The 15,291-nt window shown below is 35.2% G+C and overlaps 2 protein-coding genes across 3 annotated transcripts; both read left to right on the top strand.

Annotated features, from left to right (window-relative positions):
- The first annotated feature begins 577 nt into the window (after positions 1–577).
- LOC147847628 (eukaryotic translation initiation factor 4E-1-like) lies at positions 578–4,323 on the top strand. Of its 2 annotated transcripts, none has more exons than XM_087338980.1 (4): positions 578–790; positions 2,927–3,052; positions 3,919–3,984; positions 4,075–4,323. In XM_087338980.1, the coding sequence occupies exons 1-4, from the start codon at positions 584–586 to the stop codon at positions 4,120–4,122; spliced, it is 447 nt and encodes a 148-aa protein (XP_087195106.1). In that variant the 5' UTR covers positions 578–583; the 3' UTR covers positions 4,123–4,323. The 2 variants fall into 2 exon arrangements, with proteins under 2 accessions (XP_087195106.1, XP_087195105.1); XM_087338979.1 differs by having other exon boundaries at positions 3,919–3,988; positions 4,078–4,323.
- Positions 4,324–10,731: 6,408 nt separating this feature from the next.
- LOC147847627 (TPD1 protein homolog 1-like) lies at positions 10,732–13,432 on the top strand. The gene is made up of 3 exons (XM_087338978.1): positions 10,732–10,937; positions 11,481–11,657; positions 12,836–13,432. Exons 1-3 carry the CDS (start codon positions 10,865–10,867, stop codon positions 13,132–13,134), a joined length of 549 nt encoding a protein of 182 aa, XP_087195104.1. The 5' UTR covers positions 10,732–10,864; the 3' UTR covers positions 13,135–13,432.
- The last annotated feature ends 1,859 nt before the right edge of the window (positions 13,433–15,291 follow it).

Here is a 15,291-nt window from a genome sequence, read left to right as displayed (position 1 = left end):
ATTCGTGGCTCAAGAAATGTTCAATGAGAAGGAACGAAGAAGAAATTATCATATAAAAGAACTTTCTGCTCGTGGTGCAAGATATTATCTGTGAGTGGAAAGAAGAGAATCTCACATAAAAGAAAGAGCCGAAGAATGAAGAAGAAAGAGAATCCATAGAAAGAAATACAGAGGAAGAAAATCACTTATGAGAGAAGGGATCAAAGAAAGAAGAAAGTTAAACCATTGAAAGAAAGAGGAAGAGAATCATCTCCTAAAGAAATACTCAGTTTGTGTGTAAAAAAGGATATATGATGCAGTGTGTAGCATATAAAACAACTTGCTGTTTGAGTTGCAAGAAGGAAAGAATTGCAGTGAAAGAGAAAGAAAAGAAAGGAAGGAAGAAGGAGTCTCACATGTACAAAACATTTAGGTTGTGGTGCAAGAAATGATCTATAACACGGAAGTAGAAGAGAATCATATATATGAGAAAAAGGCGAGTGTGTATTGTGAGAAATGATGTATGAGGGCAAAATCTTCATAGTTTTGAAGACTCTACGATAGTTTTATATTAAGGTATCTTTGAGCCAAAGTTCTGAATTGCATGTTGATGATGCTTCTCTTATTGATTTTGCCTTGCAGTTTGTACAACAATGTTGTTCAGCCGAGCCGTCTAATCCAGGGAACAGATTTTCATTGCTTTAAGGAAGGCATCTCTCCACAATGGGAGGATCCAAAATGTAGCAATGGTGGAAAATGGACAATTGTTTGCAATCGTGGAAAGCTTATCGACTCATATTGGCTTGATACGGTATTTCACGACTTAAAACTTATTTAGAGACAGAGAGAAGAAGAGGAGTGAGTGAGATTATATCAATGTATTTGGAGGGAATAAAATGACCAGTCACAGGGAGAGGGTTCCAATTGGGCTATAGTTGACATGGCTTGAGTAAACTGGTTGGAGTCTGTGAGGTTTTTTGTTCAATGTGGGTTTGTATTTGAGGAAAAAGTGATATGGTGTGACAGAGATGTGTGAATAGGGATTTGAACCCATTAATTGTGTTAATAACTTATCACTATAGTCAACCTGTTATGAGAGAGAGAGAGAGGAGGTTGTCTTAGTGTATTGGAAGAGCCAAAAAGAGAACAATGACTTATGCAATGTTTTTCACATTTACCATGAAACACTTTAAGAGCTGAAATTGAATTGAGATTTCATATGTATCTCATTTACTAAATTGAGATAACATAGGGTTAGTGGTCATTTCTTGGATTTACTTTTTCCAGGTTATGTTCATGTCAGAATTGTAACTCGTAAGAAGCATACAAGCCCCCCCCCCCCCTCCCTTTCCCCCAAACAAATGACCACCACCACGATTGTATTTAGGGCCACCTCTGATTGCTTTTGGATCTTGTTGATTACATGAAGATTAGAAGATCGGGATCTCGCCTCATTGATATCACCCAATGGGATGTCATGGAATCTACAATTTAGTCTCGAGTCTCTTGATCATAATGATTTATGAATGCACATCCATGCATGCTTATGGATTCAATCACCAAAACTTTATTTGCCAGTTCTTAGTTGACATCCATCCTGCTTTTAATTCTTGAATTTAGATCAATCTTACTTCGTTCCTTTGCGTCGAAATGATGATAGGTTTATAAGACATGTGCAAATGACTTGTCCTTGAATAATTGGTCATTTACGACCACAAGGAATGAGCATGGTATTCTCTACTTGAATAGTTATGGGATCAATATCCGTCAAAATAAACGCAAAGCCTTTGTTTTCTTATCCCTCCTAGATGAGAGCTTCACACCTCTCCAGGGTTCAGTGTATTCATGGCATCAAACACATAGCTCCAGGTATTGTTGACAATGGAAATGGTATCCACCATTTACTTCAAGATGTTCTTAGCTTTGTAGTTTGGTAAAGACGGTGACAGCCCTAAGCTTATTTGATACAAACCTAACTTGGACTGGATAATGTATTGGAAAGTCTCATTGTGTGCTATGTAAATGGTGTAAAGAGGGATCTAGGGTAGCATGTGGTTGAGAAGGATGCTCAATGTTCCAGCATGGAGTTGTGCACTGTGGGCCCAGTCGAATGTAAAGAAGTGTCAAGCCTTGATTGTAGGCTAGGATTGCACAAAGTTGTAAATCACTTTATGGTTTGATGTCTCTTATGGGACACAGTCCTACAATTGTTATGCCTTGTCTTCAGATGCAAGCCCAGGGTAGTCTGGTTGTAAATGCCATCAAAGACATCAGTTAGAAGAAAGAAGACTTGGTACAGGCCGCTTAGCTGATTCAAAATGAGTACAAAGAAGTCTAATTAGGACCCCTACCTGAAATTTCAGATATCATACCATCATTCATATTGCATCCTAAAACCTAGAAAGTATGGTACACCTAAGATGAAATTTTCAGCATTTAAATAGTCCCCACGGTTTGGTCCTATATTCATGCTTAAAATGTTCAGAATAAAAAATTAATGGAAATGACATATTAGGAATATTAGTTTCTTATATGTCTGAAAAAATTATATCAGGAAAACTCTGCCTTGCATAGGTTGCAGCAGATAAGACAAATTTACTCCTACAACAATTAAAATGATAACCAGAAGAAAAAATGCAACTATCTCAATATTTACACAACTTAAAGTTTCAACACATAACCATGATGTTTTGTGAATTTCTAGTAGATTAATGGCATCTGGGAGGAATTCAGTGATCAGTGTTCTTCGTTTCTAAGTTTTTGTCTGGCATGGTTTGACCTCGTATTTTTATCCTGATTCCCTGTTGATTAATGGTGTCTGGAAGGGATTTACTGTCCTTCCATGCTAAGTTTTTATCTGTCATGGTGTGACCTCTTATTCTTATACTAGTAAGATGGTTCATTGGTTTCTTTATATGAACTAATGAAGATGATTTAATTTGTGTAGCTTTTGGCTTTAATTGGAGAACAATTTGTTGAAGGGGATGAAATATGTGGCGTTGTTGTGAGTATAAGAGCCAGACAAGACAGGATTTCTTTGTGGACCAAGACCGCATCCAATGAGGCTGCACAGGTATGCTAACTACTTCCATAAGGATTTGGCAAGATGAAAAATGGCCCACGAAGAGCTTTGAAGTTAATAAAGGTAGCCATTTGATTATCCAGAACAGATTTCTAGAGTATATCTTTTTTTATACCAATGGCCATTGGAATGAAACAGTAGTTAATATGAACCCTGAACAAATCATTCGTTCTGGGACATTTTAAGAGTTTCAATTTGCATTTTAGTTCTATTCTAAATGAACAGTTTACGAGTCTCAAGTAGAGACTAATTTGCAAAATTGAATGGAGTCAAAGCTTGTTTTAATACACATTGCTTTCTCCAGATAAAATAATGAATGATTAGTTAATATTAGGGTTTACGTTATTAGATGAATGGCTGAGAACCATTATTGAATGATTATTTCCTAATTTTCTTGTACTTCTATATATACTTGTAGATATGGTATGTAATTTTTCATAAATGTCTCTGCTCGCATCTTCATGTGTGTCTCTGCCTATCCCTCTTGAGAGGAAAAACACCAATAGGCCCTTAACTTTCTAAGGATTTACCAGGATATATCACGGCATCATTTGAAAATTACTTTTTAAACTTGTATCTTTCATTTATCATTAGCTAATTTGTAATTCATGACAAAAATTAGATTTATGACAATTAGAATGGTTAATAAACGATTTTAATCACCAATAATGGAATTTCATGTAATTTATAAATATCTAGGGTATATTGGTGAGGTCTAGTAGTGTTTTCCCTTTGTAAAGTGAGAGACCTATTTTATTTTTACGAGAACAAAATTTTGAAAAGTAAACTGTGTCTCAAAGGCTAGATGTTATCGCATATGATTACAGTGATGCTAATGTTGATTACTCTCTTTTCAGATGAGCATTGGCAAGCAGTGGAAAGAATTCCTAGATTACAGTGATAGTATCGGTTTCATTGCTCACGTAAGTTGTTCTTGAATGTCTTAATTTTACGTTCTTGTTATACACAATGCGATCCAATTGGGAGTGATGGCGAGCAACATAATTTTACAGGAGGATGCCAAAAAAGCTGGGAAAGTCAACACAAGATACACGACCTAAGAATCAGCATAATAATAATTAATATCTTTAAGTATGAGGAACAATCACTTGTAAACAGAGATGTTGGTTTTTTTTGCTTATGATTTTGAGAACTGCTCAAGGTTTTCAAAACTTGACTGTGATGAACTATTCAAAAGAAAATTTTCCATGGACTAAAAGTCTTTGTACTAGGTGAGTGAATTTGCAATTAATTTTTCCTCTTCGTTTACAAACTTTTGTGTAGTCTCATACAGATATTGGGCTTTTGGAGAGATGATTGCCTAGTTAAAAGACAAGTGATTTCAGTTACAACTCACTAGATAACACTTACTGAGCCCATTGCTAAGCGTTTTTTCTAAACCAAAACAGGATTGAACTCTATCTTAAATAATTAAGCACTCATAAATGACTTACATTATCTTAAATGGCTCGCTTTTATGGCAAGTGCTCTTGTTCGGTTTATCTTTTTGGATAGAGTATACAAAGAATATGTGTGGGAAGGTAGAAAGTTGAAAGGTACAATGCTTCATAGTATCAGATGAGAATGTTTGATTTAGGTAATAGTAATCATGTTGAAATGTCAGAATGAGAGGAAAGAAACATGGACTTGTCATGAATGACAATAGCCACGACTGGTTTCAAATTGCAATCCAATCCACATTTTATAAAGCAGAAGGTAGTTTAACCATATGTTGGGGAAGCGCCTTTTTTATGTATTATAATTAATAATTTTTTCTTTTCTCTTAATGAAGATTTCCTATATTTTTGTGTACATCTAAATTTGCTTTATGTGTTCAGTTAACTACTCCTGCATTTTACATTTCAAAAAATCTGAATTACATTAAAATGATATCATGTTTGGAGCTATTGCAAAGGATAATTGTGAAAATCCTATGTTTATCCTTCTGAAAATTTACAAAGTATGTCTATTTATGTGTGCAGACTTTCAATGGCTGAATGCCTAAATTTCAAAGACTTAGTAAAGTATTGGCTGCTTTAGGACCTTGGGCTTTAATAGATGTGAAAGACTGGCCAAAGTTTTTTTAGTTTGAGGTTTTGAATCCCATTAAATTTCCCCAATTGTTGGTATTTGGTAAATCCATGAGGCTCCTTATTTATGGAGCTATCCATTAGGTAACTAAATGATGTTAAAATCTACAATATCAAAATATTATGTTACATATAAAATAAGTCAAATATCATTTTCATCTCTTTGTCTTTAGTGTACATGGTTATAGGGGTTGCCTTCACAATATTATTTACAAGCGAAATAAATGGACGATTGTTATTATCTCTTGGTCATGTAGCTACTTCTTACATCTCTTGGTCATACACCTACTTCTTACTATGGTAACAGTCAAACTTCAAGCATGTTATTTACTTCTATTGTGATCTAACATTATTATTATTATTATTATAAAAATAGAATTCTTGCATTTGCATACTATGTAGTTCTAGGTAACGTGTTATGCTATGTTTCAAAATATGAATAGCCAATAAGTGGCAAATTGATATGTTGAATCCAACGAAATGTCCTTTATGGCTTCCTAAAAGGCCTCAAACTTGTTCGACTAGCTCAAATCAAAAGAGTGAAGTATTCGATAGAAGGTCTAGATAGAAAAGTACTGCTTTCTTGTGAAAGTACTCCTCTCCTTCAAAGTTGTTGGTCTTTGTGGGATTGAACCATCGAAAAGCTGGATACTCATAGAAGGCGAACAAGAAGTTTTCAAACTACCAGCTAGGGTGGACAACTACGTTGGACATTGTTTTCGTTTTTAGATGTGGTCTTCTACCTGGTAAAGGTGTTAGTGACAAGGCTGAGTTAGCAGTATCTTGATAAATGCCAAAGCTTATATTTGGTCTTGTTTTTTATAATATATATTTGTGGAGATGAAACAATATTATGTACTATTTGTATACTGCCTCCGGGCCTTTTATTAATACCAATGGAGCATATGTTTTATCGAGAAAAAAAATTAGTCTTTTGCAATAGGCTTGGTGATGCCTTCTAAGTGAACTTCCACTTCGCGAACAAGTAACTGTGTCAACCCTAGATCATAGTTAGGCTTTGTCAAAGGATTCAACTTGTACAATCTGTGAGAACCCTTTATCAAAGGAACCGTACTATCACATATTAGCTGAGTTTTTGATAAATCCCATATCAAATTATTGGTAATAGAATTTCTTTCTTTTTGCCTATTATTGCATTTAGAAGTTATCCCAAATGGACAAGAATCCAATGTTTGGTCAAGTCAGATCTAAGATACAAATTCCAATATGGTGTGCATCATGCATGCATCTAATCTACGTGGGCTACAAGCGAACCGCTTGCACTCCACAAGCAAAATCAATCTGCAAATTCAAGAGCACACGAAAGTAGTTTCTAGGAAAGCTCAACTAAAAAGCACCCATTTTTTAAAGATAAGAAAGTACTTAATGTTTGAAAGTACTTAAAATACAAGGGCACATAAAAGTTTGTTGGTAGATTTGGCATGCTTAACTATAGAGGACAGTTTAAACATCATTTCTATTAATATGTCGTGATAAGTAGTGTTTTTTTTGTTTAAAAAAAATGTCATGACTCACGACCAACTTAGATTACGTGTCTTCCAAATGTCTACGCAAGTAATATTATTTCCTTTATTTTTAATTGATATGGTTACAAAAGCTCGAGTGTCATGACTATAACATGTCTTTCAAAACCATTTAGAATACTATGTATTCCTTTGATTGGTGTTGATGGTGACATGTAACTCTCCTTTTGGTTATGTGGTGGATGGTTATAACACAATGTAGTCTCTTCCATTGACTACAAATTGTAGCTTGTACATTTTGTTCCTATTTGAGATTTTGAAATTTGTTCTTATTGGATGTATATGAGCTCCAAGGCAACTTTAGTTTTTTATCTAATAATTGTAGCTTTTTTCCAAACAATATCCCAAGCTCCCCTTTCATTGCCTTCAAAATGAGTTTTGAAACTATTCCTTATCTACCCTCCTTCATGTAATAGTGTTGTAATCTAGGTTTGTTATTGAGTTAATTATTTAATCTTAGTTCCTTTCCTTTGTTGACATTAAACTATCCTTGTGTTGTTTTTACTTTGTTTAGTTTATATTGTAGCCTCCTTTTCAAATTATGGTAAATTCAATCTCTCAAATAATGAGCAACAACTATAACTAGTGACTTTTAGCATACATGAATGCATGCATTTACCTTGTTTGTGTCTAGAATGCCAATGCCTATTCTCTTTTTCTCGATAAACTGGGCAAAGAAACATGATAAAAGGAGCTTGGTCAAGCCAATTTACACTACATAACATGTTACCTATCACCCAGTACATCATAATGGAAGAGACTTGACTCCACGGAAAAAGTCTTTATTGTTTCTTTGTAGATTGAAAAATGTCCTTGGAATGTAGGGCAAAACCTTGGTAGACATAACAACTAATAGGGAAAAGTACCAAGATACCCCTGGAAGTTCGTCTATTTACCAGAATGCCCCTAAATAATAATCTATTAACTCCCTATGAGCAAGTGGGATGTATGTAAAAAGTGCATCACAATTTCTCCTATAAGTTTGGAAGTTGTGTTGGGTCTACTCTTATATCCTCTATTGGGCTTATACATAGATAAGATAGAAGCTTTCATTCTGATTGTAGCACAAAGTGAATAATTCTCTTCATTGTCTTTGGGAAAACTCTTAGTTATACTAATTCTTTAGACGGTTAGTGTGATTCATGCTCTTTCAAATATGTTAGGCATCAAGGTTCTCCACAATCATAATTGGGGCACGATGTTATTTGATCGTAGATTAGGCAAGTCATTTACGAATCCAAATGCAATCTCAAAAACCTCCATAAATGGTTGACAATGGGTCAACATTTCATTGGTAATTCAATACGTTCTATATGTGGTGTAGGTTTAGGGAGGTAATATACCCTCTTTTAGATGGAACAACATTGAGAAAATAAAAACGATATTTCTATATTGTGATATTTCTGTTTAGATGATTCTTCTTGAAACAAATGAGAGATCTGCATTGAGAAACCTATAGTGAAGTGATTGGATGCACCATCCAACCACATCTTCGCAACCCTATACCATTTAATGCAAGGAGGACAATCATTCTCTTCCATATTCATAGTCATGACCTCAAAATCAAGGCTGGAACTTGGCAAGAACTAGATAGGGTGCATTGTATTGGCACACTTTGTCCTAATTGAGAGATTGAAGTTGAGGAGCATCTCACATTTCTTTCTGAAGCATTCATGACTACCTGACAAACTTTCACACCATCAATTATTGCACCCATCAATTTCACACGACTTCCTTGAGTTGGACACACTAACCCGTATCTCTTAGGCATATATTATGTATACTCTACTTATACATAGGTGTGAGTCATGACCTTAAAAAGTTGCATACATGACATCTATTGAAATGATATTCACTAATTTGTGCATCTGAAAACATTTCTGACTAACTACACGAATTTACTAGATGCCACTAATTGTATGACCTTCTATTTGGCATCGTCCAATTACATTGGAAGCAAGTAAAACTTTCAGTAATTTGAGTTTCGAATGATTGTAGTTCTTGTGCATGAAGGGTTGGAGACATGGAGTGCATTGGTTTGATGCCTTGCTACATTAATTGGTGTATCATGCTTTTTAGCAATACCAATGTATTAAGATATGTTGTATCGATCTTTAAAAGTTAAAACCATCTTATGATTTGAACAAACAAGCCATAGTCACCTATATAGGCTGGAGCCCATCCCATGTGTGTTGTCTTTCTCCACAATTGCTTCCATGTGACTTTGCTCATATCCTCTTTGATATGATGCATTGTGTTGGGACACTCCCAAGGAGACAATAAATTGGACATGTTTTGTTTCCAACAATGTCACGAATCTAATCATCACACGCTACTACTCTGCTCCACCATCTATCATCATCGATTTTGTTTCCCCTAGAATTTCAACACTCGCCAGTCTTTGTACGCACTCTTTTTTGAATCACAGTGTGCACTCTTAATGGAAACATTGAATAATAAATTTCGTGAACATCAATAGTCACTTAAGAACTCCATATCGAACATGTGAAAATGTTTCACTTTGGTCCTATACGTTTATTTGACATCTAAGGACAATAATAATCTCTCTCTCTAGGTACATTCCCATGGCACATAAATCCTTGGTTGGAAGACCCCACTATCATCTATGCTTTAATTCTTCTTGAATGGTACATTCTTAGCTTGATTCTTCCATGGAACAAATTATGGCTCTACCTCTCCCTCCCTCCCTCCCTCCCTCCCTCCCTCTCTCTCCATGAAGGAAAATAGATGCTTGACATCTCCATGTGGTTCCAAAAAAGGGATGCACATCACCTCCTAAAAGTTCAAAGGACCCTACCAACACCGATGAGTTTTTCTTCAAATGACATGGTCCTAAAGAAACATGGACAATAAATGTAAAGGACAATGTTTTGCATGGCATTTGTGAGCTTCATGTTTGCAATTTGTGAAGATGGTTTATCTTTAGAACCAATAAAATTGTCGTAGGAGAACATATTAAAAAAGTGCATGCATTTAAGGGTCAAACCCGGGAAACTCATCTCCGTGTCGATTGAACTCCAGATTTCTATAATCCTTTGTTTTCTCAACTCTACTTGCCACGCTATTAATTTTTTTCATTCACTTAATTTTTTTTCTCAAAATTCTCAAATCATATCTTTATTCTAAAAGGTTCCAACGAGGTAAATATTGTCAATGAGTTGCAATTTACAAGGTATAAAATGTAATGCATAAAGAAGCTCGAGTCACATTCTCCAAATGTGAAAGAACTCCAATGAGCGAATTTTCGTTTCCACTTTCCAATGCATTTACGTATGCAATTCTGTTATGAGACAAGAGATACATAAATGTACTCACTCGAGCTCGTCTAACAATGCAAAACTCTTTGTCTCAGTCTCTCTCTACTAGTAACTACAAATAAATGAGATATTGGTAATGTTTAAGGTTTACCTAAGGTCCTCTAACAGAAGAAATCTATCCTTCTTTTTGAGGCGGATAACAAGAGGGATCCTTGGAATAAAAACAAGAAAGTTGCTACGATTCGAGGGGCTACGCGAATCGAGCGCCTGCGTTGCGACATTACTGTCGGCTTATTCTACGACATGATGTCTTTCGGAAGGGGTGGGTAAAAAGGTCGGTTTTTCGTGAACAGTGAGGGGGGCACGAAATGTTAAGAATGAATGAGTCTAAATACATACACATATAGGTAGAGAGAGAGAGAGAGAGAGAGAGAGAGAGAGATCAAATCCCTATCAAGCCAATGCAAGGTAATACCCTTGTGTGTTTCTTAGGATTGTTGTGTAAAAGACAAGACTCACCACCCAAAGGGGTAGAGCTAGCACTTTGTGCATAACACACACACATGTTTGTGTTGATTCATTAAGAGAAAGGAAGAAGAAGATTTGTTGTACATTACAAAAAAGCAAAATTTACCTCCTTTTATTATATACATACAACAACACTACTACTACTACTACTCTGTTTTCCATTCTTCATCCTCTTCCTCTTCCACTTCCCCTGTCTCTCTCTCTCTCTCTCTCTCATATATATATATATATATATATGTATATGTATATGTATGTATTTACACATTTACATATTGTTTCTTAGTTTCATTTATTTATTTTGGCTTATGGAATGATGCAGAGTTACTCTCTCCTCTGCATTCTATTCCTTTGCTTCACACCATCATGTGCACCACTACTGCCTTGCCTTCTTTCCTCTTCCTCCTCTTCTTCATTCTCTTGGTTAAAGTTCATACAGGTAATTTCTGGTTTCCCCCCCCTCTCTCTCTCTCTCTCTCATTTGATTTCTAAATAGAACTGCCTTGTATTAATCCTACCTTCTTCTGTCTTTTTTCTTTTTTCCTTTATTGGTGTTGTCATGCGAGCTGTATAGTTTAGTTTCTATCTAAGTGACATTTTCTTTGCCCTTTTTTTTGCATACATACTTGTATGTATGTGTGTATGCGGGAATGTACTAACGTATGTATGTATGTACTACCTATATATTCACTTAGGTATGTGCATATAATAAAGATATGTATGTATATATGTGTGCATGCTCATGCATCTATATGAATGTTATGGATGCATTTCTTTATGTATATATGTATGTACATATATCTACGTGTATATGTATGCATACATGTGTTGATTGTTTTATGTAAATGACATTTATATGGTAAGTACATATAATATATGTATGTATCTCTATCTATGTGTCGAATATTGCAGAGCTTAATAAGGAAGAAAGTAAATATATATATTTTTATTATTCTTTAAATGTGTGCTTTTATTTTTGAAGGCTGGAGCATCTTGAGGTGTGATATAGTGGTTCCTTCTGATACCACTAGAGTAGAGGAGTATAATAATCATAATAATAATTTTAGCATCAGACAAGATACTAGAACCAATGTTTCATCTTCTTCTTGGAGGTGGAGGAGCTCTCGGCGAATGCTGTATGATTGGTGGAAGAAACCAAGTAAGATCCTCTTTCCCCTTTTCTTTCCATATATGTACTTCTCAAAGAATCATGAGAGCACTCATGGTATAAATAGTATGAGAACTATGCCGTCTAAATTGTTTGATAAAATGTGGATCGAGAGATTAAATGACAAGGAAAAGTGTCGTGTCTTGAGAGATAAGAAAAGCTAAGGTAAATGTTGAGAGAAATAAGATAAGAAGAAGAATGCCAAGAGAAAAAGCTAAAATGTCGAAAGAATCGAGGTAAGAAGAATGGCGAGAAAAAAAGCTAAGAAGAATGTCGAGAAACCTAATAAGAAGAATGCTTAAAGAAAACTAAGAGAATGTTGACGGAACCTAAAGCATGTTGAGGAAAACTAAGAAGAATATTTCTAGGAATACTAAGAAGAATGTCTTGAGGAAAACTAAGAAGCATGTCTTGAGGAAAACTAAGAAGCATATCAAGGTTCGAGAAAAACTAAAATGCTAAGCATTGGTGTTTATGAGCATATGATTGGAGTAAATGCTATATGAGCATATGATTTGGGGGTTGCACAATTATCCTTCAACAAGTTATATGATACTCACATAGAGTTGAGACCTTTTAATGTTTTAAGTTTTTAGGGTCAATGTTTGAGGTTTAGAGTCTAGGATTTTGGGAACGTGAAGAAAAATGATCTCTTTTCTTATTACATTTAGATTCTTTTGCATTTAAAAGATACTTAGGATGGGCAATTTAGCATTGATTCTTCATTTTGATGTTGAAACTTTGTCTATATTAAATGCTTAATATGGGTTCCTCACTACCATGGACTGTTCTCTTTTTTTGTGAAACTGCGTGTGCGGTAATTTAGAGTTTTCTGCATTCAAAACCTTGCTTAGGATGGGCAATGCAGTATTGATTCTTCATCTAGACTTTGAAACTATGCTATATACTGAATGCTTAACATGGGTTGTTCCCTTATTTTGTGAAGTTGATCGTTCAGTAATTTGGATTATTGTGCATTTTTAAAACCTTAGGATGGGCAACGCAGGATTGATTCTTCTTCTAAATGTCAAAACCTATGGTATATAATAAACACTTAATATGAAGGTTACTGCAATAAAAGTTTGTGTTTTGAAAACTCAGAGTGACTAGAAAAAAGAGATCATTTAATATAAATGTAAGTTGTAAGCTTGGGATTGGTGGGGATGCAGAGTGCACCGACAGAGACATAGGCATATCACAAAGCCGGGAAACAACGAGTGGGGTGCCTCAATTCATCGTGGAGATCTATACAACGTGCACGAACGATTGTGAACCGTCGGATGTGCATCTCAAGTGTGAATGGTTTGCATCAACAGCGGTTGTGAACCCCAGAATATTCCGTCGGGTCGCCTTCAATGATTGCCTGGTGAATGGGGGCCGTCCGATTCCTCGGGGTCAAATTCTTCGCTTTGCTTACGAGAATTCCTTCATGTATAGCCTCTCCTTCAAGTCGGCAAAGTTTTGTTAAAAGAAGAACGGTCTCTATTTATACTTGGATACAATTATATGTAGATGCCAAAAGTTTTGATCGATCATTTAACTTAGCGGGATGTTGTTGTTGAACTTTACCTAACCTAACCAAACCAAACTGGGTTAGATGAAATCCGTCATCCGAATGAGATGTGTTCAGTTCGCACGTTAATAAACCTGAATGGATACCATTATGTGCATTGACATATTGCTACTTTTCAAGTGTCTCCATGACTGTATTATTATATAGGCTCTCTGTAGCCATTATTACATAGTGGTGAACTACTTATATGGTATACCAAGTTTGTTAGTTTCCTTTTTTTTTTGTGTGTGTAGCACTCAGCCCTAACAATGAGAGAAGGGTTCTTTCTTTACTGTGGAATAATTAAATTAGTCTATATGTAGTCCATTCAAAAGTAGAAGCTGGGGTAAGAAGTTTACTGGGAAAAATCAAGAATTGGAGCAGAAAAGATTAATTCCCTATTTTTCGAGGTTACATTTAATGTTTGAAAATGGAGACAAACACAAATTAGTTGTTCTTTAATGTGAAATTGGGGCCCTATCTTTATGCTCACAACGCAGTTTTTTCTATCAGTCAAGTGATATATATTAGATGATTTGCATTGGTAATTGATAGCATTCCCTTATATTAAGTCTTGATGCACTCTGCATTGGTAATACATATTTAAATCTCTAAAGTTTGAACTTTAAAAGAGTAGCTGAAATCCTCATAACTACTTAAGACTTACCTTGTTTTCATCACATTTCTTATAATGTGTGATCTTAATCAAAGTCTACTATTTCTTCCACCGGCATAAGTATAATTCTCAAATGAATTTGTGTCTTGCAAAATTGTTGACTATTTGAAACAATTCCCTATACATAGGATCTTAGACACAAAATATTCACTATAACTAAATGCTCACTTATTTAAATCTTGAAATAATTTAGAAGAGACTTGATAACAATTAAAAGAGTTGCACTACAAAAAAATCCATTGAGTGGGTGATCATGATTTCTACCATTTTTTGTGTGCAAAGGATCCTACCTTGTTGGGCAAAACTGAATTGAGATTTTTATGTCAAAATGCTTGAGCACATAGTTCCTAGTTTCAAAATAAACTATTGCCCATGATCATTGATAATGTCATTGAGGAACCCATCATGCTTGAATACTTATTGCATAAGAATATCAATTATCTCATTATTATTGATAGCTTAGCATATTAAAGGAAACATCCCACCTTAGTGATTGATTCACCACTTACAACATGAAACCTTTGAAAATTTGGATGAAATCTAAAGAAAGATTTCCATGGATTGTTTGGAATCCACAATGGTTACCACAATCCAAACGAGCAATATCAAGTTATCTTAGACACCACAAGTGTGAATATTGTTTTCAATGACCTTACGAAACTTTTTGCATGTGATGCAATGGATAGAGCTCGCTCTATGAAGGTAGTCATGTGTTGGGTTGCCTTGGTCATTGTATTCTAGGTGGTGGCGAAGATGTCTCATTTTGGGTGAGGGAGGGTTACTAAGATAGTTATTTGTTGGTTAGGAGAAGTCAATGCCATGGGTAACTTTCTTACCCACCACACAAATTTGCACAAAGGATTTCAATGTCATCCTTCTTTTGCTATGCAAAATAAGTATTGGCATTCTCCCATTTTGTGTACTCGTGATTCATGTAATGGGCCATTTGGGTAACCACCACATGAGATCGAGGGTTGAGCAGGTGCAAATTGTGGCAAACTTGTTTGTCTGTTGCTGTAAGAATGGTTGACTTAGTGTAGTCGTGCTTGATCTTCACCTTTCAATGTTGGAATGTGATCGTAGTTTATTGTCTATTAGGTTTGATGGGATCCATTGTCACTAGGATTGGCTCAACAACAATTAGTATGTTCTAGCATTGGGAAGACGAAGCACGATACAAAAGATATGGAAAGGGTAAAATGCAAGGATGGAAAAAGGTTTGAGACCATAGTACATAAAATTCTTATTCATCTAGCATAACATTCGTTTTACTACGTCGGAAAACGAATGCGAATGTTATTCAAACATTCTTGTGTTTTTTTTGTTTTTTCCCTTTTTTTAGGTTTTATTTACCTCGTAATAAATAGTTCATCCAAACGTATGGTATTTACCATGCT

This window comes from Azolla caroliniana, unplaced genomic scaffold, assembly GCF_043228905.1.
Source record: "Azolla caroliniana isolate FFs.n. ecotype wild unplaced genomic scaffold, voAzoCaro1.0.p SCAF_805, whole genome shotgun sequence".
NCBI lineage: Eukaryota > Viridiplantae > Streptophyta > Polypodiopsida > Salviniales > Salviniaceae > Azolla > Azolla caroliniana.
This window is presented reverse-complemented; position numbering and strand designations above follow the sequence as displayed.